Source organism: Pyxicephalus adspersus, chromosome 3 (assembly GCF_032062135.1).
Source record: "Pyxicephalus adspersus chromosome 3, UCB_Pads_2.0, whole genome shotgun sequence".
Lineage (NCBI taxonomy): Eukaryota > Metazoa > Chordata > Amphibia > Anura > Pyxicephalidae > Pyxicephalus > Pyxicephalus adspersus.
The window spans coordinates 17,412,625-17,432,353 of record NC_092860.1 but is presented as its reverse complement, the minus strand read 5'-3'; the positions used below and the strand labels follow the sequence as shown (position 1 = coordinate 17,432,353).

At 40.2% G+C, this 19,729-nt stretch overlaps 1 protein-coding gene across 1 annotated transcript in view; it reads right to left on the bottom strand.

The window, feature by feature from the left end:
* Positions 1 to 19,729, bottom strand: part of DLGAP4 (DLG associated protein 4) — a 127,337-nt gene that overhangs the window by 53,187 nt on the left and 54,421 nt on the right. Inside the window, exons 3-6 of the mRNA XM_072403205.1 lie at positions 16,610 to 17,666; positions 13,939 to 14,147; positions 11,599 to 11,713; positions 9,311 to 9,887 (exon numbers count right to left, since the gene is read on the bottom strand). Of these exons, the coding sequence (XP_072259306.1) occupies positions 9,311 to 9,887; positions 11,599 to 11,713; positions 13,939 to 14,147; positions 16,610 to 17,608 (1,900 nt within the window). The 5' untranslated portion in view covers positions 17,609 to 17,666. The remainder of the gene's footprint in view (positions 1 to 9,310; positions 9,888 to 11,598; positions 11,714 to 13,938; positions 14,148 to 16,609; positions 17,667 to 19,729) is intronic.

Below are 19,729 nucleotides of genomic sequence, written 5' to 3'. Positions count from 1 at the left end.
AGAAGCTGTGATGGCAGAGGCACAAGCAAGTTTCATGTTATTGGAGTTATGGGCCATCATGAAGTTTTTGTTTCTCCAGGGAAAGTCAGCAACGGACATTAACACTGAGAAATCACAAACACTGGGGGCAGAAGTGTCCTTCCTACAGCACTGTCATAACCTGGATATCTCGTTTCAAGACTGGGCATTTCATCGTTTAAGATGAGCCCCGCAGTGGGCGCCCCCCAACCTCAACTGACCCGATAACCTGTGCTGTCCATGAGCTGATTATTGAGGACCGGTGAATATCTGCAAAAAAGATACCCCAGATACTTGACATCTCACAGGTGGGTGTTGGGTTTGTTATCACCACTATCCTAGACATGAGCAAGCTTTCAGCGAAGTGGGTGCTCAAATGTTTGAACAGGGATCAGAAGAAGGAACGAGTTGAAGCATCCAAAGCCGTTTGGCCCATTTTGAAGCTGCACAGAATTTTTTGGCTAGGTTAGTGACTGAGGACAAAACCTGGCTCCACATCTATGATCCTGAAACCAAGGAACAGTCAAGGGAATGGTGCCACAGTGGGTCCCCACGGCCGAAGAAGTTCCAAACCCAGATATCGTCATGGCGTTCATTTTCTGGGACAAAGACGGTATTCTGTTGGTGGACTACCTACCTCAGGACTCTAGTATCACCGGACAGTATTATGCTAACCCCATGGACCAGCTGAAGGAGGCAATTAAGACGAAATGCCGTGGAAAGTTGACTAAAGGGATCCTTTTTTTGCAGGACAATGCACCTGCGCACACGTCCAACGTTGTGGCTACCAAATTGAACACCCTGGGTTTCCAATTGGTCCACCATCCCCCCTACTCACCTGACCTGGCCCCTTCGGACCAATATTTGTTCCTGAATTTGAAGAAACACCTGATGGGGCAAAGTTTTGAGGACATTTCTGACGTCAAAGATGCTGCTGAGAGCTGGTTTGTGGCCCAACCAAAGGACTTTTATTTGAAAGGTCTAGAAAAGCTGCAACTACACTGTACCAAGTGCATCGGTCTCAGGGGGGAATATGTTGAATAAATGTTCATAACTCTGGCTCTCTTCTTTCTGGGCAAAGCCAGGAACTTCTCAGCACCCCCTCGTAAGTATTATAGGTGTCCTCCAATCTGTGGCCATATAGCGTTGGTACAGAACATTCTTTTTAGCACAGGAGTGTCACCCAGGGAGGCAGACCTTATACTCTATATAAGTGCAGGCTTAGAGGTGGGGGCTGCTGCATTTTTACCGGTTAACTCATCAGCATGGAGTCCATTATTCTCTCCCACTGGAGAAAATAATGGCCTGCACTTAATCACCAGTGAAGTGGAATTTCCATTATTCTCCATCTACATGATTTTTCTGTGTATGGTTCCTCCCATTAGTAGTATATGTTAGTTTCACTTATTCTGTTTGTTATCATTACCTTGTATTTATATAGCACCAATATATAACGCAGCACCATCATTGGTTCTCTTTAAATATCTTTCTTCTGTAGTCTGACATAACAACAAGGAAAGAAGAATGAGCAGACACAGAGCGGCGCAGAGCGAGGCAATGCATGAAGCTGTATATGTCAGATTAAAAAAAGAAAAATAACCTTATCAGCGGCGAGCAGAAAGAAGCAAAATAACCAGGACGGTGCAATTTATATGGAACAGGAAGATGGAGCGATCACAAGCTGACTCACTTGTGTTAACCAGGGAAGATCAGAGCAGAGCAGGATGGGTCAGAATTCAGAATGGACCTCTCATTAGTATTGTGTTCAGCAATATTAACAGAGCTTAAGCAGAAGAAAAAAAAGGATCTCCACTAGCAGAACTGCTTAGATGGCAGCAATCTGATTGACAAAACTAGCTGATCATTTTCAGATAAATTAGACTAAACTGATGCATCAGCATTTGGGGCAGATTACACACCCATTGGTGGAACATCATGATCAATAGGATCAGAGTCTCAACTAAATGTATTGCATGTACAGTGGTCATTACATGACCCCCAATCGGTTGGCAAACACAGGCTTGTTCAACAAGGCAAAGAACAATGTACAAGTGCATTGATCCACAGCAACCCATCGTAATCATGTTTCATCACTCCGACATTTTAGCTGAAACGTGATTGGCTGATATGGACTATTGTACTTTGTACACTTTGTTGCTGTTTGTGGTTTATATAGATAGAAAGATCCCCACCACCCTACAGAGCTATACACTGGCCAGATACAAAAAGACACGTTGAAATATTCAATAAAACAATCTGACAGATTCTTTTCAAAATTTCCTGTAAATTCCTTTTCCAAGGGACAACAAAATCCTTTTTATGATTTACTTATTGTTGCTGAAATTGGGACCATTATATTTCTGCATCATGCTACCAAGACAATGTAGGAATAGTCAATCACTGGGAGAAGGTAATGAAACACCTGATGGCGTTTTGCAGCATGCTCAACTACAATACCAACCTCTCCTATTCAAGTGAATGGGATATGTTGGCAATCGTTTTCGCATTCGGTTGGGGTAGATCATAACATGATTTCTAAAAGCATCATTTGCTTGTTGCAGATTTGCTCTGCAGCCACAGCCATGTGCAGATCTGGTCGCATGCAGTGTGGTTTGCCTGTCCTGGCAACAGCAGAGCAAAAAAACATGTAGTTATTACCATGGATCTGAAAGGCCCATCATGTTTTGGGAAATGGTGACATGGTGATGATCTTGAATCTGAAAGGGCCCCATGTACACCATGGATCTGATAGGGACCTATGAACACCATGGATCTGAAAGGGCCCTATGTACACCATGGATCTAAAAGGGCCCTATGTACACCATGGATCAGAAAGGGCCCTATGTACACCATGAATCTGAAAGAGCCCTATGTACACCATGGATCCAAAAGGGCCCCATGTACACCATGGTTCTGACAGGGCCCTTTGTACACCATGGATCTAAAAGGGCCCTATGTACACCATGGATATGACAGGGCCCCATGTACACCATGGATCTGAAAGGGCCCTATGTACACCATGGATCTGAAAGGACCCTATGTACACCATGGGTATAAAAGGGCCCTATGTACACCATGGATCTAAAAGGGCCCTATGTACACCATGGATCTAAAAGGGCCCTATGTACACCATGGATCTGACAGGTCCCTATGTACACCATGGATCTGACAGGGCCCTATGTACACCATGGATCTGATAGGGCCCTATGTACACCATGGATCTAAAAGGGCCCTATGTACACCATGGATCTAAAAGGACCCTATGTACACCATGGATCTGACAGGGCCCTATGTACACCATGGATCTGACAGGGCCCTATGTACACCATGGATCTAAAAGGGACCTATGTACACCATGGATCTGGAAGGTCCCTATGTACAAAAGGGCCCTATGTACACCATGGGTATAAAAGGGCCCTATGTACACCATGGATCTAAAAGGACCCTATGTACACCATGGATTTGACAGGGCCCTATGTACACCATGGATCTAAAAGGGCCCTATGTACATCATAGATCTGAAAGGTCCCTATGTACACCATAGATCTGACAGGGCCCTATGTACACCATGGATCTGACAGGGCCCTATGTACACCATGGATCTAAAAGGGATCTAAAAGGGATCTAAAAGGGCCCTATATTCACCAAGGATCTGAGAGGGACATAGGTCCCATAATGTTTGGAACGTTTGGAAGGGAGATGACATCATTGCAATAAAGAAATAATATAATCTGGCTAGCTGTGCTGTACAACGTGATTGTATAAATCCAAAGACTGGACAGACTGGGACACAGCTTTTTACTGTGTGCATCATAAGATGCAATGGGCCTAATTTATTAAAGCTCTCCAAGGCTGGAGAGGATACACTTTCATCAGTGAAGCTGAGTGATCCAGCAAACTTGGAATGGATTTCTTCAAAGTCATTTTGTTTTTGCTAACAAAAGTTTTCAATCCTGGGCCAGATCCATTCCTGGTTTGCTGAATCACCCAGCTTCACTAATAAAAGTGTATCCTCTCCAGTCTAGGAGAGCTTTAATAAATCAGGGCTATTGAGTCAGACAAAGACATGTCCTGGATGGCGTCTGTCCAAGCTCTCTCTCCCCCCCCCCAACCTGACAGCCTAGTTTAGTTCTTTCTTTCTTATATATCCAGGATCCCATGTGAGCATTATTATAGCTTTCTGTGGCTGATCACATACTGATATGGAGGTGGCCCTTGCCAAATTTATTCATAAAATTCTAAAGACTGTCTGCGTTCGGCTTTAGCGCTTTGACACAATGAAAAAAGTTCTCTATGTGCCTTTATTTTATGTTGTGACACTATTGCATCTACAACCAGGATATGAGTATGCTCAGGACAGCCCAGCAATGGCAGGCTCAATACTTCCTAATGACAACTTTCCTATTTTTAGTATAGTGTGAAAAAGGGATCGGAACCTTTAAAAGCATTTTCATGTTACTGTTTGAGATTTTCTCCTATTTCTTGTTTGGTGGAACAGTTGTCACAAAGAAAGATAGTAAATTGAGAAATAAATGGAACATGGGAGACATCATTTAAACCCTTACAGATGATCTGATCCTCCCCCATGCTTCCCAAACCTAAAGCCAATCATTCAGTGGCTGGATTTCAGACTGGATTACAGTGTTTGCAGGGAGACATAGATAGCGCCCTCTAGTGACAAATCCAAGCATTTCTTTATGCATATCTTGTTTTAAATGTATTAACAGATAAGTTATGAGATAAAAGTTGCTAAGTATAAGGGACAGGGTATGCAGCGTGTACAGACATTTGGATTTCTAAAACAAGAGTATGGCAAACAAACAACACTTGGAAGAATGTATACCATAGTGTATACAGTGCATGGGCCAGAAGTATGTACACCATAGTGTATACAGTGGAGGGGTTGGTTAGATGGATGTACTCTATAGTGCAGGGGTGTCAAACTCAAATACACAAGGGCCAAAATTAAAAACCTACACAAAATCGCGGGCTAACCTTGAAATTTATTTAAAAAATTGAGGAAATTTTTCCTTCTCGTTAGATATAAACCCTTTTCATATGAAAACAAAGTGGTTTTGCTTTACATTTATCTGGAACATGCCTATATTAAAGAAAGAGGCATAATTTTTTAAAATTTATTAAGAATAATAATAATAACAATATTCTTCTATAAAAATTGTAGGGAATTGTAGTAGAGGGGCTATTTCAATGAGGGCCAGCTGCAATTCATATTTAGGATTCCTTTGGGGGCCAAATAAATAGATGTGGGGTCCCGGGCCAGAGTTTGACACCCCTGCTATAGTGTATAAAGTGCAGTGGACAGGAGTTTGTACACCATAGTGTATACAGTGCAGGGGTCAGTGGTATGTAGACCATAGTGTATACAGTGCAGGGGTATGTACACCATATTATATACAGTGCAGGGGTCAGGAGCATGTACACCATAGTATATCCAGTGCAGGGGTCAGGGGTATGTACACCATAGTATATACAGTGCAGGGGTCAGGAGCATGTACACCATAGTACACAAAAACATCATCAATGGGCAGGATACATCTCATTCTCTGCCCTATTAAAATAACCCGGCTTTGGCAAGCTAATTCACTCTATCCCCTGCTATAACCTAGGATGATCTGACTCCAATAAGCTTGGTATCCTCTTACATTATACTAAGGACTCCAATCTCTTGATATCATACCATTGGTCTTATCATACCCATGAGGAAGCCTTGTGGTGAAACATGTCAGGAAGTGAGATCAACCTTTCTCTTCTCCATTCTCCAACATGATTTACCGCTTTATAGGGTCAACTATTAACTTAATCTTAGGGATAATGTGTATAGCACTAGGTCCAACACCTTACCAATTAATTATGTTATGAAGTATGTAACAATTGAATAACACCTTTTGCCAACAAAAAACCCTGCTGCTTTTTTTTTCTTTTTTTCATTTATTTAATTTACAAATTCAGAATAGTTTACCCTTTTAAATAACCCAACAGATTCAAGTTAAAAAAACAATAGCCCATTAAAAAAATAAGATTACAAAACCAACTTTTACTGGAATATTTGACTTTATCACACCATGGTATATACAGTGCAGGGTTTAGGAGTATGTACAGCATAGTATATACAGTACAGGGGTCAGGAGTAAGTACACCATAGTGTATACAGTGCAGTTGTAAGGAGTATGTACACCATAGTGTATACCGTGCAGGGGTCAGGAGTATGTACACCATAGTGTATGGAGTGCAGGGGTCAGATCTGTGTACCACACACTATACACTCTAAGATAGAAATTGTATTGTTGGCAGAATCACCATGTAAAAATAAGGCAAAATAAGTCCTAAAAAACCTACAACAAATGCAGCCACATCTATAGAATAAGAATCACCAATATAACACTTTTCTTTGGTAATCAATGCAATTATAACCCAGAAACACATGCTCAATAAAAATACAATATGCGCTATATAGCTTGCTACCACTCATTCATCTTCCAATTACAGGAGCGGATTTCATAACTGCAGCCCCTGACTGAGGCAGCACATTGATAATAAGAGAGCGATATTATTCTATTTGTGACACCGTTGTTTGCATTTTCTTCTTTATTCCTGAAATAAAGCATTAATAATAAAAGCTATTTGCTAACATAAATGCAGAACACAAGCAGCAAGGCACTTCTAATGAAGAAATGAATAAAGTAAATTGTGTTTAGCAAACACTGATACTTCTAATATATACAAAGTATGTCATACAAGCTTAAAGCATATGTGCACTTTTATTAAGTGCAATAAATGTATTTTTAACACTTGCCACTGGAGAAGCCTAATAAGACAGGTTAGCTTTAGTACTCAAAATTTCAGCAACAGGGCCAGCACCCTGACAGCCTTGCATTTACACGCCTCTGCTCATCCACCCATAGAGGGCGCTTTATAGGGGTAAGAAGCAGAGGGCTAATCCTGCTCAATAAACAACCAGTCTCATGCGCCCTCTAGTGGCAGCTAGGAGCATTCTGCATGTTGTAAGGTTTGTCCAAACACATTTTAGTTGAAAACATGGGGCCTGATTTATTAAAGCTTTCCAAGACTGGGGAAGACAGACTATGATGGGTGAATCTGGCTGATACAGCAAACTTGGAATGGATTTTTGTAAATGTTTTCAATCCTGGACCAAATCCATTCCAGGTTTGCTGGATCATCCAGGTTCACCTTGGATAGTCTATCGTCTCTAGTCTTGGAAAGCTTTATTAAATCATACCCATAGTGTTCTTTTCTTGGTAACACACCCTCTCCAGCACCTAGCTTATTTCTCCTATCTAGTGTGCAAGTTCTGACACTGTAAAAGTTGTATTTTATGGGTCATCGGCTAGACTAATAGGTAAGCGGCCAATATGGATCCTATACCATCCAGGTTTTGGAGGCCCTCGGTGTCCACTCTTACAATACAGGAGTGCTGGTCTTGCATTGTAGGGGATGACATTAGATGGAAGAATTTATGTAAGAGGAGTATGGTGCCGGCCACATGGAGGTGGAACATGGAGTTTGGGTATATGCTTCCCCGACCTGAATTAGCATTTAACATATGTAGTGCAGGGATAGCCCCAGTTGCCTATTTATATTGGACCTATTGATCGTTGTGATATGTAGTTTGATATGTAGGTATCCTTTAAATATGTGCTTAGTTTTTTTTCTCAGGTCTATGGCAGGTTTGCTTTTAATTGTAGGTGTGAGTTGTAATTAAGGGAGAGGTATAAATATAGAACTGAGTTTTCTCACGTTTATTGCTGAGTGCTACCAATATATTTCTATACCTCTATTCTAGGCAAGGAAAAGCACAGAATAGGAGTGTTTTATTTTTTATTCTGCTCCATTTCTCAAGATCTGTGTCGGGCATGCAAAGTCATGACAGTCCTTTATGGTATGTATGTAAGTATGTAAACCTCAACAATGATCCTTTCTTATACAATCCCTTTGGGTTTGTTAAAGGCCACTTATGGATGTGAGGGTCCAAAACCATATGGTTAGCCTCCCCTGTGCACCCCTTTATGGCCCTGAGAGCATTTTGTAGAGTCAGCTGCAGTGTTTGACAAATATTTTTTTGCACTGCACAACAACCCATTTTAGGCCATCTCCAGTGTTCAACCTTCACTACAATAAAGCTGCAACACAACCGCGTTCAACTGCAGCTCACCGTGGCCGGAATATGTACCCATTCAAGTCAATGAAAGCGGCTGACTGCTGAAGAGTGGCCAAAACCAATGAATCATGTCCAGGAACCTCACTGAAACCATCACAAAGTGAACACAACCACTCACAAACATGGTTCCCAGCTGTTCCCATCCAGTTGAATTAGAGCATGGTTGGCCGCACCATGCATTATTCTGCAGCTGTTTGCCACCACACTGCAGGATAACTGCTTTACTAACAGTGACCATGGTGCCAGGTTCATATAGCTAGAAAGCATTGAGACTGCTTCTTCTAACCTGCCAATGGTTTTTCAAGTGATTTTAAGTGAAACTTGCTCACCCCTGTGTCTTACTATTAGCCATTGAAGCAGCCCATCATAATGGTGGACTAATAGAAACCTAAAAGGGCAATATGGCAGCTTGCCAAGCACTCTGCTGTATCTGAAAACTTTTTGTAACTGCTGCAGTTTTATTTACATAATTTAGTTTCTTTAAGCAACATTGGTATCTAATTTTTTTGTAATTAACTAACTAACTTGCTAATGACCTGGAATAACTATACTCTTGTAGGGAGGTAAAGGTATCAAGCAAGTAGTAATATAATATATAGTTATATTGTGAAGAATTATTAAAGAAGAACTGAACTCTGGAAGCTGTTCTCCAAACAAGACATTCAGAGGGCAAAGAACAGCTGTATTGCCTGTGCTCCAATAGTAGCTCCCATTACTGACTTACCATTCTTTGCACTGTATTTTAGCGTGGAGGCTGCCATCTTGGTGGAGGCAAAGCTTTCATCCCTCATATCCCATACAAGAGGCAAGCAGCACAGCAGTGTCATCGCCAAATCTCATTACAAATATGACTAGGGAACCTGAGACCTCACCCTGCAGACATACAACTATGGGCCTAGGCATACTCACACACCAGGAAGATGTTTTGGAAATGGTAACACATGGCAAACTATTCGCCAATAACCATACATCACCTTTGACACTCAATATTTGTGTTCTGCACATGAAGTAGTTTAGCTATGTTGCAATTTTTGATGGATGAGGATAATGAGGATGATAAGCTGTTTTTAAATACTACTTTAAGGTTTAACTTACCAATGTGTCTGGGGAGGGTCCGGCTGGTGAGTGGTAAGGGGGGTGACATGGACTGCAGGGATGTGGTGTCGTCATCCTGGGAGCAGCCAGCCTGTATGGCACGGAGGTAGCTGTGACTGCGTGAGCGGAAGAAATTGGGAAGATGAAGGTCAAAAGGCTCAGTTTGGGATGATTCGTGCTCTCCAAATACAGCCTGAACCAGAGGGTAACGCTCTCTTCTGCCTTCTTCTGGCAATGGATACCGCACGCTCTGCTCCTCAGGGACCTGAGACAGGGAGTATCGATCTGCTTCCTCCTCGGGTAACTGGCACAAAGGGTACCGTTCCCTTGGCTCCTCCGGCACCTGGCACAGTGGATATCGTTCTCTTTGTTCCTCTAAAACCGGGCAAAGCTGAAATCTCTCACAAGGCTCCTCTGGGACTTGTGATAATGTGTATCTTTCCATTGGCTCTTCCGGTACTTGACACAAAGGGTACCGATCCCTTTGCTCTTCTGCTACCTGGCACAGCTGGTACCTTTCCCTCTGGTCATCTGATTCATCTGTTTGGTACTGTAGGATGCAGCGGGGTTCATTATCCTGATTGGACAAAAGTAAAGGAATTTTCACTACTCAAGAGTTTTCCTTGTTGCAAAATATAGTTCTCAATTAAAAGTCCTTAATGAGTAATGTTCTACCATCTGTGTGCTTTCAGAATGACATTTTTAGCTTCATAACTTCATGTTTCATCATTAAAATAGCTTTCATTGCAACATTTACCTTCAAAATAGATTAACACCATAGTACTTTTTCCTGCTATTAGATGTCTTTGGTATAAAGGACAACAATTTTTTTCCCTAGCCCAGGTTATTTTGGACCCATACCAGCCTGTGACTGGATAGTAAAAGGAGAAGCAGTATATTGATGTACTCATCTTTCACTCAGCATTCTCTTTCTATCAGCAACTGATTGGATTGTTGTACTGTTTCTTCCTCTCATGCTCCATTTCTAAATCAAGCTGGGGGCATAGTACTACTGCACTGAATGTTCAAGTCATTTAAGCAGGCACCAGCACTGAACATGGAGAAGTAATTGGTGGCTTTACAGCCACTGAATCACTTTTGTCACAGAGCCCTAAGTTGGCTATTCATCATGTAATCAAGGTCTTGAAAATGCATGACATTTTAAAACAGTACATAATAGTAGGGAGTTAAAGAAAAATCCTAGTCTGAGTAAGACTTTTTCTACAGTTGCTAACAAAAACGCTGATATATATCCTAATATGAAGATGTTTGGCCCCATAGGTCCTATGGTGACAAAGGGATCAGCAGAATCAGCCTCAAGGGGCTAAAATGTCCAAAAGTGTTGAATACCAAAGATTCTTCAAGCAGCTCCAATATTTCATTAATAAAGTGCATGCTGGTGGTACAGGAGGCAGGAAGCACAAACCTTTTTTCTGATCAGGGGCACTATATTTGTTCAATCTAGAAGTCAGGGCCCTCACACTGCATTGTTGGTAAATCTAAAAGAAATTGAACTATTGGTGTGATCAGCTAACTCCTACCAAGGAATAGGTGACACAATCTCAAAGTTTCTCTGTACAATAAATGATTGGTACTGTCCATGCACACCTCAGCACTGAAAATTAGCAAGAAGATTATTTAGAACTTTGACCACAACTTAGATCAGTCCCAGACCCCATGATATTTGTTCATGAAGTCCTTTTTGAAGTATGAAGTACATTTGAAAAATAATTTTTCTTTTCTCATAATAAAGTTGCTAGAGGAGAAACTAAAAATCTTTATTTATTTTGTTCACATACACCAACTTCATATGGCTGTTCCATTTGCGATCCCTACCAGTTGTAAAAGAGTTTTAAAACAAGCCATCCCTAAACTATCTAGCTTCAGGTGCTGTGCAGAAATTCTTGCATAAACATCCTCAAATATAACAGCAAAAACTCTGATGTCAGGTTTCTGTTTATTCCATCTATGAATCACAGACTGGGAGTTTACATTAGAGGAATTCAGGAAGATTCAGGTGCTACTTATTAGTAATAATAACTTCTCTGCCTTGTGAACTTTTAACATAAACAGTTCCAAAATGCTTATAGATACAGATGTGAATGTGAACACAGACAGGCATTTTGACCATTACATATCTAAAACTAGTAAAGGGGATTTTATAAATAAGATAAGCTAAAGTATATATAAGAAATGTATAAAAATGGTAAAATAAATAATATTAATAATAATAATAATAATAATAATAATAATAATAAAAACAAAACCTAATATCTCACTCTTCTCACCTGGCAAATGCTGCTTTCTTCTGTTACACTCTCTGTCAACTGATTGTATTCTTCTTCCCAACTGGCGAACTTTGGGGGAGATAGGATATCCAAGGAGTCAACGCGGTCCAGACTCCTATAAAAACAAATTTGAAAATGTTGAAAAAAAAAATGGGGATTAAAAAAGACGAAAGATATATAAATTGGAGGTCAAGGATAGAAGCCAGGTATCAAGTATGTTGGATAATTTTACTATGGTGTCTTTTTAACCACAGATTTTTCCTATTGCTCATTTCTGTATTGATTTTCTAATTGTTTCTCTAAAGGCATAAAGTCAAAATGTGTCAGAAATCAGAACCATATCTAGAATCTTAGAAACAGACGTTGGGATCTTATGCTTACTAGTTACATTATGTATTGTGACTGACATATTTGATCACAACTTCCAATACTGATAGATCCAAAGAAGCTATACACACAATGGGTCTGATTTATTATAGCTCTCAAAGGCTGGAGAGGAAACACTTTTATCAGTGAACCTGGGTGATCTAGCAAACCTGAAATAGATCTGGTCAAGCATTCAAAACATTTGCTAGAAAATAGCAAATACCTTTGAAGAAATCCATTACAGGTTTGCTGCATCACCCAGCTTCACTGATTAAAGTGTATCTTCTCCTGAGGCTTCCAAGATGCCAAATTGTGGGTTTGATGTTGAATTTGTAAACTGAGAAAGTAGGAAGGGAAACTCTCCCGTATTCTGGGTTTCACATCAATCACAATTTAATTGAGTGACATCCCAGCGTGTTCCATAAGCCATTAAAGCCTACGTTTTCTTAAATGCTTATAAAATAATTTTCTGCTAATTTGACCCTACTAATCAATAGTAAATATTAAAGGTTTGGCTTTTAGTATTTTTATGAGCCATCAACATGCTTTAGTAGGTTCCAGCATTTTTTGGGTTCCAGCCTTTGGCAGATAAAATATGACTTTCCGAGCAGTTATCAGATGCAATTTGTTCCTCCTTTATTCAAGTTTGACAAGCCTTCCATTGATGGATTACTCCCCGAATAGTGGGGGTTAGAGTTCAGACTAAATTCAGCTCTGCAGGCAGAGATCAGCTATGCCAATGAATACTCCTGCAAAAACCTGACTCCGAAGCAAAGGGTAAATGTTCAATAACCTATGCCTTGTCCATTCTCTCATTCTGAGCAAATTGATGAGATTCCTGTAAAGCTCTTCCCTCTCCTGGATCATAGCCTTAATATTTCTTCCCTCCTTGTTTCTTCTGTTTAGTGTCAGAAGCAGAAGAAAATACTTGATACTACCTGATACTTCCATGAACACGCCACTCATTCCATGTCACAGATCTGGGATAATTTAGTGATAATACATACATAGGCTAGGACTCCAAAGACCATAACTTACAATTCTTTCACTCTCAGAAGTTCAATGGTCAGTGGATGATAAAAACATCTAAGGTAGTTTGCATTAAAGGGAACTTAATGCTTTGCCCTTCATGGGCAATATGTAATTATTATTATTATTATTACTCAGTATTTATATAGCACCTACAAATTATGCAGCACTGTACAAAGTCCATAATCTTGTCACTAGCTGCCCCTCCAAGGGGCTCAATCTATTGTCTCTACCATAGTCATATGTCTTCAATACAGCCTAAGGTCAATTTAAAGGGAAGCCAATTAACCTAACTGCATGTTTTTGGAATGTGGGAGGAAACCCACACAGACAGATCCTGCAAACTCCATGCAGATAGTCCTGGCCAAGATTCAAACCTAGGAACGAGAGCTGCAAAGGCCAGAGTGCTAACCTCTGAGCCACCGTGTTATGTATTATGGGCAAAAAAAAGTTTTGAAAATAATTTACTAATTGTTGTATTCTAACAGAAAGCTGCATTTTAAAATATAAAACTAAATGCATTGAAGCCATTACCAGATGTTAAGTATTATCTGCAGCTTTTTTGGACAATGAACGCCAATTACCTTCCAGGCTCAGAGTAGTTAATGGCCCAATGTACATGGAAAGTATGACACTGTAGTATTTTTAAGGTACCAAATGATGCATGCTGTGCTTATATAGATGCTCCAATGAAATGGCCAAGTGAAAGGGAATTTAAAGGCAACATATAGAAGCTTATTTGCACATCCAAAAAGTAAAGTTTGAGAAAATAATTATTTATTCACTTTGCATATTTATATGTATGTTAGCTATGTTTCTTTCTGTATTTTTTCATGTCTGCCACAGGGTGGTGCTGACTATTCAAGCAAACTTGCATCTAGAGCCCATTAGCCTATATTCTGGGTATTCAGATAGCGGAGGACATAGTACCGGTGGTTAGGTTACCTTTGTGTGGTGCTCTCGCTTAGTGACTGCTGCGTGGCCTTGAGGTAGCTCTGCCTCCTAGCTGCAGTTTTTGGGGATGGTTGTGGGCTTCCTTCAGAGTCCTCGCTGTCTGCATCCCCCATAGCTTTAATGTAGCTTCCACTGCGCATACGCCGGCATGGGATGTCATCGTCCTTCGTTGGGCCTCCAGCCCATTCCCCTCCTGGTACCTGTAAAGCGCATATAAGGTTAAAATACACAAAGACTGGACATTAAAATCATAAACTAAAACTGGAGCTGAGACATAAAAAGTCTTAGGACATCTGGAATATAAATTGTCCACAATTCCCCAACATGGATTCCCTTTATTCAAGAGCAGGAAAAGTGTGGACCGCCGGCTAATTCTAATACCTTAGCACTGTGTTTTTTAGCTGACGAGATATGTTTTTATGTATCTAATCTGCACCTTTTAAGTCTTCTTTATTCCTATCACCTACTTACTATTTAAAAAGTCAACACCTAAGGTAAACACTTGTCTGCAAGTAGTGATAATAGTCTCATATTTTAAAGTTACCCTACCATACCAAGCCTTCATTTACAAAGTTTAGGAGTTTTCATAGCGCCTTAACTACTGAAAAGCCGTTGCAAAGATCCATTACCAATCTCCACTCATATTAGTCGATGGGGAAGCCAGAGACATTTACATGAACTGTTGTATCAGAACTTGTATAATATTTTTTTATGCATTGCAGTTATTGAGCAGTAAAAACTAGATTCATGCAATGTCTCTTTAGTAGTAGACGGACAGTAAACATTCAACAAATGTCCAATACAATTTTCTGTTGGCATTTGCTCAGGTTTTTGAAGGTAAAGTAGACAAAAAATGGGCAGTGTTGCCCCCCTTTAGCCATCTACATGGGAGTGTAAACGGCAAATATTATTCACTGGATGAATGTTTGGATGACTTTGGCTTACTCCACTTCTGCTCATTTAAAGGAGCAATCAAAACCCATTTTTTCAAACTTCTTCTGTCCCATCTTCTTCTGTCTCTTAAAACCCTCTCTACTCACAAACCATTCAATATCCCCCCTCCTATTGTGTGTTACTTTCCTCACCTCCTAGATTGTAAGCTCTTCAGGGCAGGGTCCTCTCCTCCTCTGTCACTGTCTGTATTTGTCTGTCATTTGCAATGCCTATTTAATGTACAGCGCTGCGTAATATGTTGGCGCTATATATATTCTGTTTATTAATAATAATAATATTTATATTAATAATAATAGAAAAAAGTATTTGATTTTTTTATTGATGCCATGAATATATCGCCAGGGTTCCTCCAGAGGTTCCTAGGGATTCCTTGAGCAATGAGCAATTTTTACCTCTCCGTTCATTTTAACTGACACCAATGATCTTTTTGGCTATCTGTAGGTGTGTGTATACCACTCCTCTGTCTACCTAAATTTCAGGTGGCCAAAATTTGGACCATAGAAACATGTAGAAGCTCATGTGGAAGTGACTAAGTATGCACAAACCTATATTATTTATTATATGTGAGTTCCAGGCACCTTGAATAATTAAAAAAAAAACAATCAGCAAATACACATTTATGTATATGCTAAGCTAATCAGCCTGTTGTTGTTCCAACACTTGACTTATTCTTTAAAATATATGAATTTATGAATCACCACTAGCTATCTCCATTATTAAAGGGACCTGTCATCGAAGAGATCCAGCTACCAGTGTTGATTTGTCTCTAAAAGCGCAAACTCTACAGCTGTCATCCTGATTCTTGTTCCGCTACTTAGTGAGCCACTGGTTCAGAAAAAGTAAGCGACCTTTGAAGTCATAACTCCATACTTGTTCTGGGTCAGCAGTTTCATGCCTAGTAAAGTAAAGATGAACATGACAACCATGGCGCTTGCTTAGAAAAAGTCAGCAAAGGCAGCTGCCAAATTCATTGTTAGATTTCTTTTAAAGATATGTATATATATCCATAGCTAGGAAATGATTGTCAAAGTTTCTAAAATGTATAAAGCACCAACCTGCTTAAATCGACATAAAGTTCAGTACTGTGCATAATAAATAGTATTTCTTCTTCATATTATTATTATTAATAATAATAATAATAATAATAATAATAATATTAAAAATAATAATATTATTAATAATAATAAACAGTGTATATATATATAGCGCCAACATATTATGCATAGCTGTACATTAAATAGAGGTTGCAAATGACAGACAATGACACGGGGAAGAGATGGGGGACATAATGTACCATTTAACTGCAATTTAAACATAGTTGTAAATGTAATGCTCAATATTGCATTCCAATGAAATCAGAGTTTATAATTCATTTTACCAACTATTAGGCTTATATTGAATAATAACCTTGTGTGACATGGACCCCTGTCCCGATCCCCCTCAACCACTTTCAGAAATACCGGCCAAATCCTACAGGCAAATGTGCTGGTATACCAATGGCTGGAGGGCAATGTGCAATGGGCAAATAGACAGACTAATGTGGTACTAAGGAAGAGCCATCTCTATCTCCAGTTCTTAAAGGCCACACACAGGCCAGAATTTCTATTGACATATATATATATATATATATATATATATATGTCAATATAGTCATATAGTCATATCAAGGGTCATACCAAGGGTTCTCTTGAATGTGTATAATACCAACCTGCAGATACTGGTAACTGAGATCCTGGTGACAAGACTTGGACTTCAGTAATGCTTTGTCTATGGTAGCTGATGCCTTCTGACACACTTCTCTGGCGTGACTCAGTGTAATCGTTGACCAGGACCCTCTCTTTAGTGAGGCTGTTGAGCCAGGAGGGACCACCTCATGGGGTGCAGGCAGGGGGGATAGGGTGAGGGATGGAGGCTGGAAGGGCGTGAATTTGAGGTCATTATTGCTTTTGGATGCCTTCAACATGCTTTCACTTATAGTGTTATACCCGCTCAAAAAGTGTCTTGCTCCGTGATCTGGGCGCCTTCCTAGAGTCATCATGCCCGCTGGGTTGCGGTAGCTGCCCGTATCACTGTCTAAATTGTCATCTGAACTCCACCAGCCTGAAACCCCTCCTCTTTGAGCCTGACCCTTTCCATCCCCCTTTCCACGTTCTTTGCTTTTACTCCTTTTTGTTCCTTTAGGATCCTCCGACGACCCCTTCTTTCCATTCACACTGGCCCTTCCGCCACCCTCAAGGGACTGGGATTTTGCAAAGAGTTTTTGCACTGAGTGAACAAGGTGCCGGATACGTCCAGGACTTTCACTGCGGTCCTTTCCCTCTGGGTCACCCCGTTTGAACTGTAGAGTGCTAAAACCGTCTCTGTGAATGGGTAATTGTTTCTCAAATTGGTCCAAAAGGCTGGCAGGAAGGCGGTTGATTTTGGCAGGTGGTGCATGGGGGGTAGGATATGGTGGAGTCTCCTCAGGAGGTTCATAATGAGAATTAAAGTGGATTCGGGGAAAGGTGCTACTGTTTGAGAGCTGGTTGTTGAGAGGGTACAGGCAGTCAGGATGTAAAGAATTATCAGGGTATCGAGGTTCCGGAGGATAGGCCTCAGAGGAGCTGATCAGATAAGGGGTCCGCTCTGGTGGAACATATAAAGAGTCTGAATGTGTGTCCAGGTTTCCGGACAGGTGCCGGCCACGGGTATCCCCCAGACCCTTCATTGCAGTCGGCACCTGCAGATCATCTCGTCACAGGTTGCTGATTTGGCATTCAGAAACTCTGGAGAAAAAAGAAAGAAAACTGGATTTTAGGGAATTCTAAAATTACATGCTTTAGAATAAAAATCAGAAGACTCTTTTGGTATGTGAAAATTCATTTTAGGATTTACACTAGCAGGTTTCCTAATTATATTGGTAGGACCATCTAAAAATCAGAAAGTGTTGTTGAAGGTAAAATATCCTATTAACTTGGGTACGTTGAACAAATAGACTACTGTGCCCCAAAAGGATCACATGTACAGGTGCCTGCTTGCCATAAAAAATGAACAAATACATGTATGTACTGTATACTGTATGTGCTAGTCCAAGGAGAAAAGTGTTTGATGGTCTACAAACACCAGAATGTCATCCATTCAATATTCAATATGGAGTTCCTATTCTTAAGTGCTAAGTCGTAAGTGCAGCAACCCAGAGGAATCAATCAGAATCCACTCAGCTGAAGCCAGACCAATAAAGAAAGGATTCCTATTGGTTGCTATGTGTTAACACACAATTAAGAATAAGAAATCTCTATTGATTAGGGTTGCAAATGTTTATAGCCATCTTTAAGGCAATACACTTGGATCTTGATCTATTTTTTATATGGTATTTTGAAACTCACAAATTTTGTTATAAACATTTTATTCTAGCTGGAACAACCTCCACATTTATTTTAAAGAAAACTATTGTGTATTTTGTAAGCATTCATTAAAATCAAATTACATCATAACTGTACATCGTTCAGCTGTTGCCCCCGCAGACTGTGGTGGGAAATGTGGTTTTGTACTTAAAACGATATCTTGGCCATGCTGATGACCCCTATGCCATATCTCCATAAAAAAAAATCTAAATCCCAGTTTTTCTTAACTAAATCCATGTTCATGTGTTGCCCCCCCCCCAGATCTTTTCTTTTTTTCTGTTAACTTCTTAAACTATCTTTCTGGACCTGACTGTCCAGTGGTGGAGTAGCTCTTTGGACAAGGAGTGATCTCGATGCAAGGGGGCAAACGGGGAAGTGGCTCGTATTGACGCCTAAGTACCTTCAGTACCCCCAGAGAAAATGGTCAGGCTGTCAGGAGACTTAGAAGGTGCATTTCTAGCTTTGCAAGGTTAGGAACATTAAAATTCATGTGGGATGGGTTATAGGAAAGAAAGTGTGGGGCAGAAGTGAAAGGTATCCAGTTTTTGGCCAGTTATGGGCTTTAATTCAGTCCTGCACCATGGGTTACAGCCTTCTGTATTTCATGTACATGCTTCTGTACTGCTGTAGGATACTTTTCTAATCCCTAGAAAGTACTCTTGGGAGACAAAAGAGGTGTCAGGCTAAAAAGTAGACCATTTTGCTCCCAAAGGTTTGTTCTAGTTGTGGCTGGAAGTCTTCTTCATCATTGGTATATAAACAGAGGCAACAAGGCTGCAGGCTATGACTGGGAAAACACAGATTTATGCTGAAGGAAACCTATAGTTAGAACTTCTAGTGGCTACCATTGCTGACCCCACCATCTTTTCCTTGGCTGCCATGCTATCAATTACTGTATTAATGCCTAAACTATTGACTTTGAATTTCTCTCTTTATATTATGGAGAGAAGAAGATGCACTAAGGTCCGTCCATGCAGAACAGAAACAACTCAACCTTATCTGCTCCTCCTCCGGTTTTAGCACCTAGGCAAATTTAAATAACACATCAATCCTATAATCACCTGCAATGTGTGAATTGGATTTAATATATACAATGGATTGAAAACCATTCACACTAAGGACCCTATTTATAAAACAGGGAATCATACTCCCCCCCCCCCCCCAAACATTCCCTGGTGGCAATCTTCCCGGTTCATGTGTTTCAACCTATTGATTCCCACCAGGAATCCATGTCTAAGTTATTGTCAGTTTCCCTGTTTTACTGTATGTGTTTCTGGTACTACTTCTCTGAGAAAGTCATACAGAATGGTTAAGTGGTAATAGGATGTAATCATATCTCTAAATTATGAAAAATATCTATCTTTTAATCTAGTGTTTTCTTTTAAGATAGTGTTTTCAAACATGTATCTGCACTGCACAGTATGGCCAACCACTGTGCTGTGGTA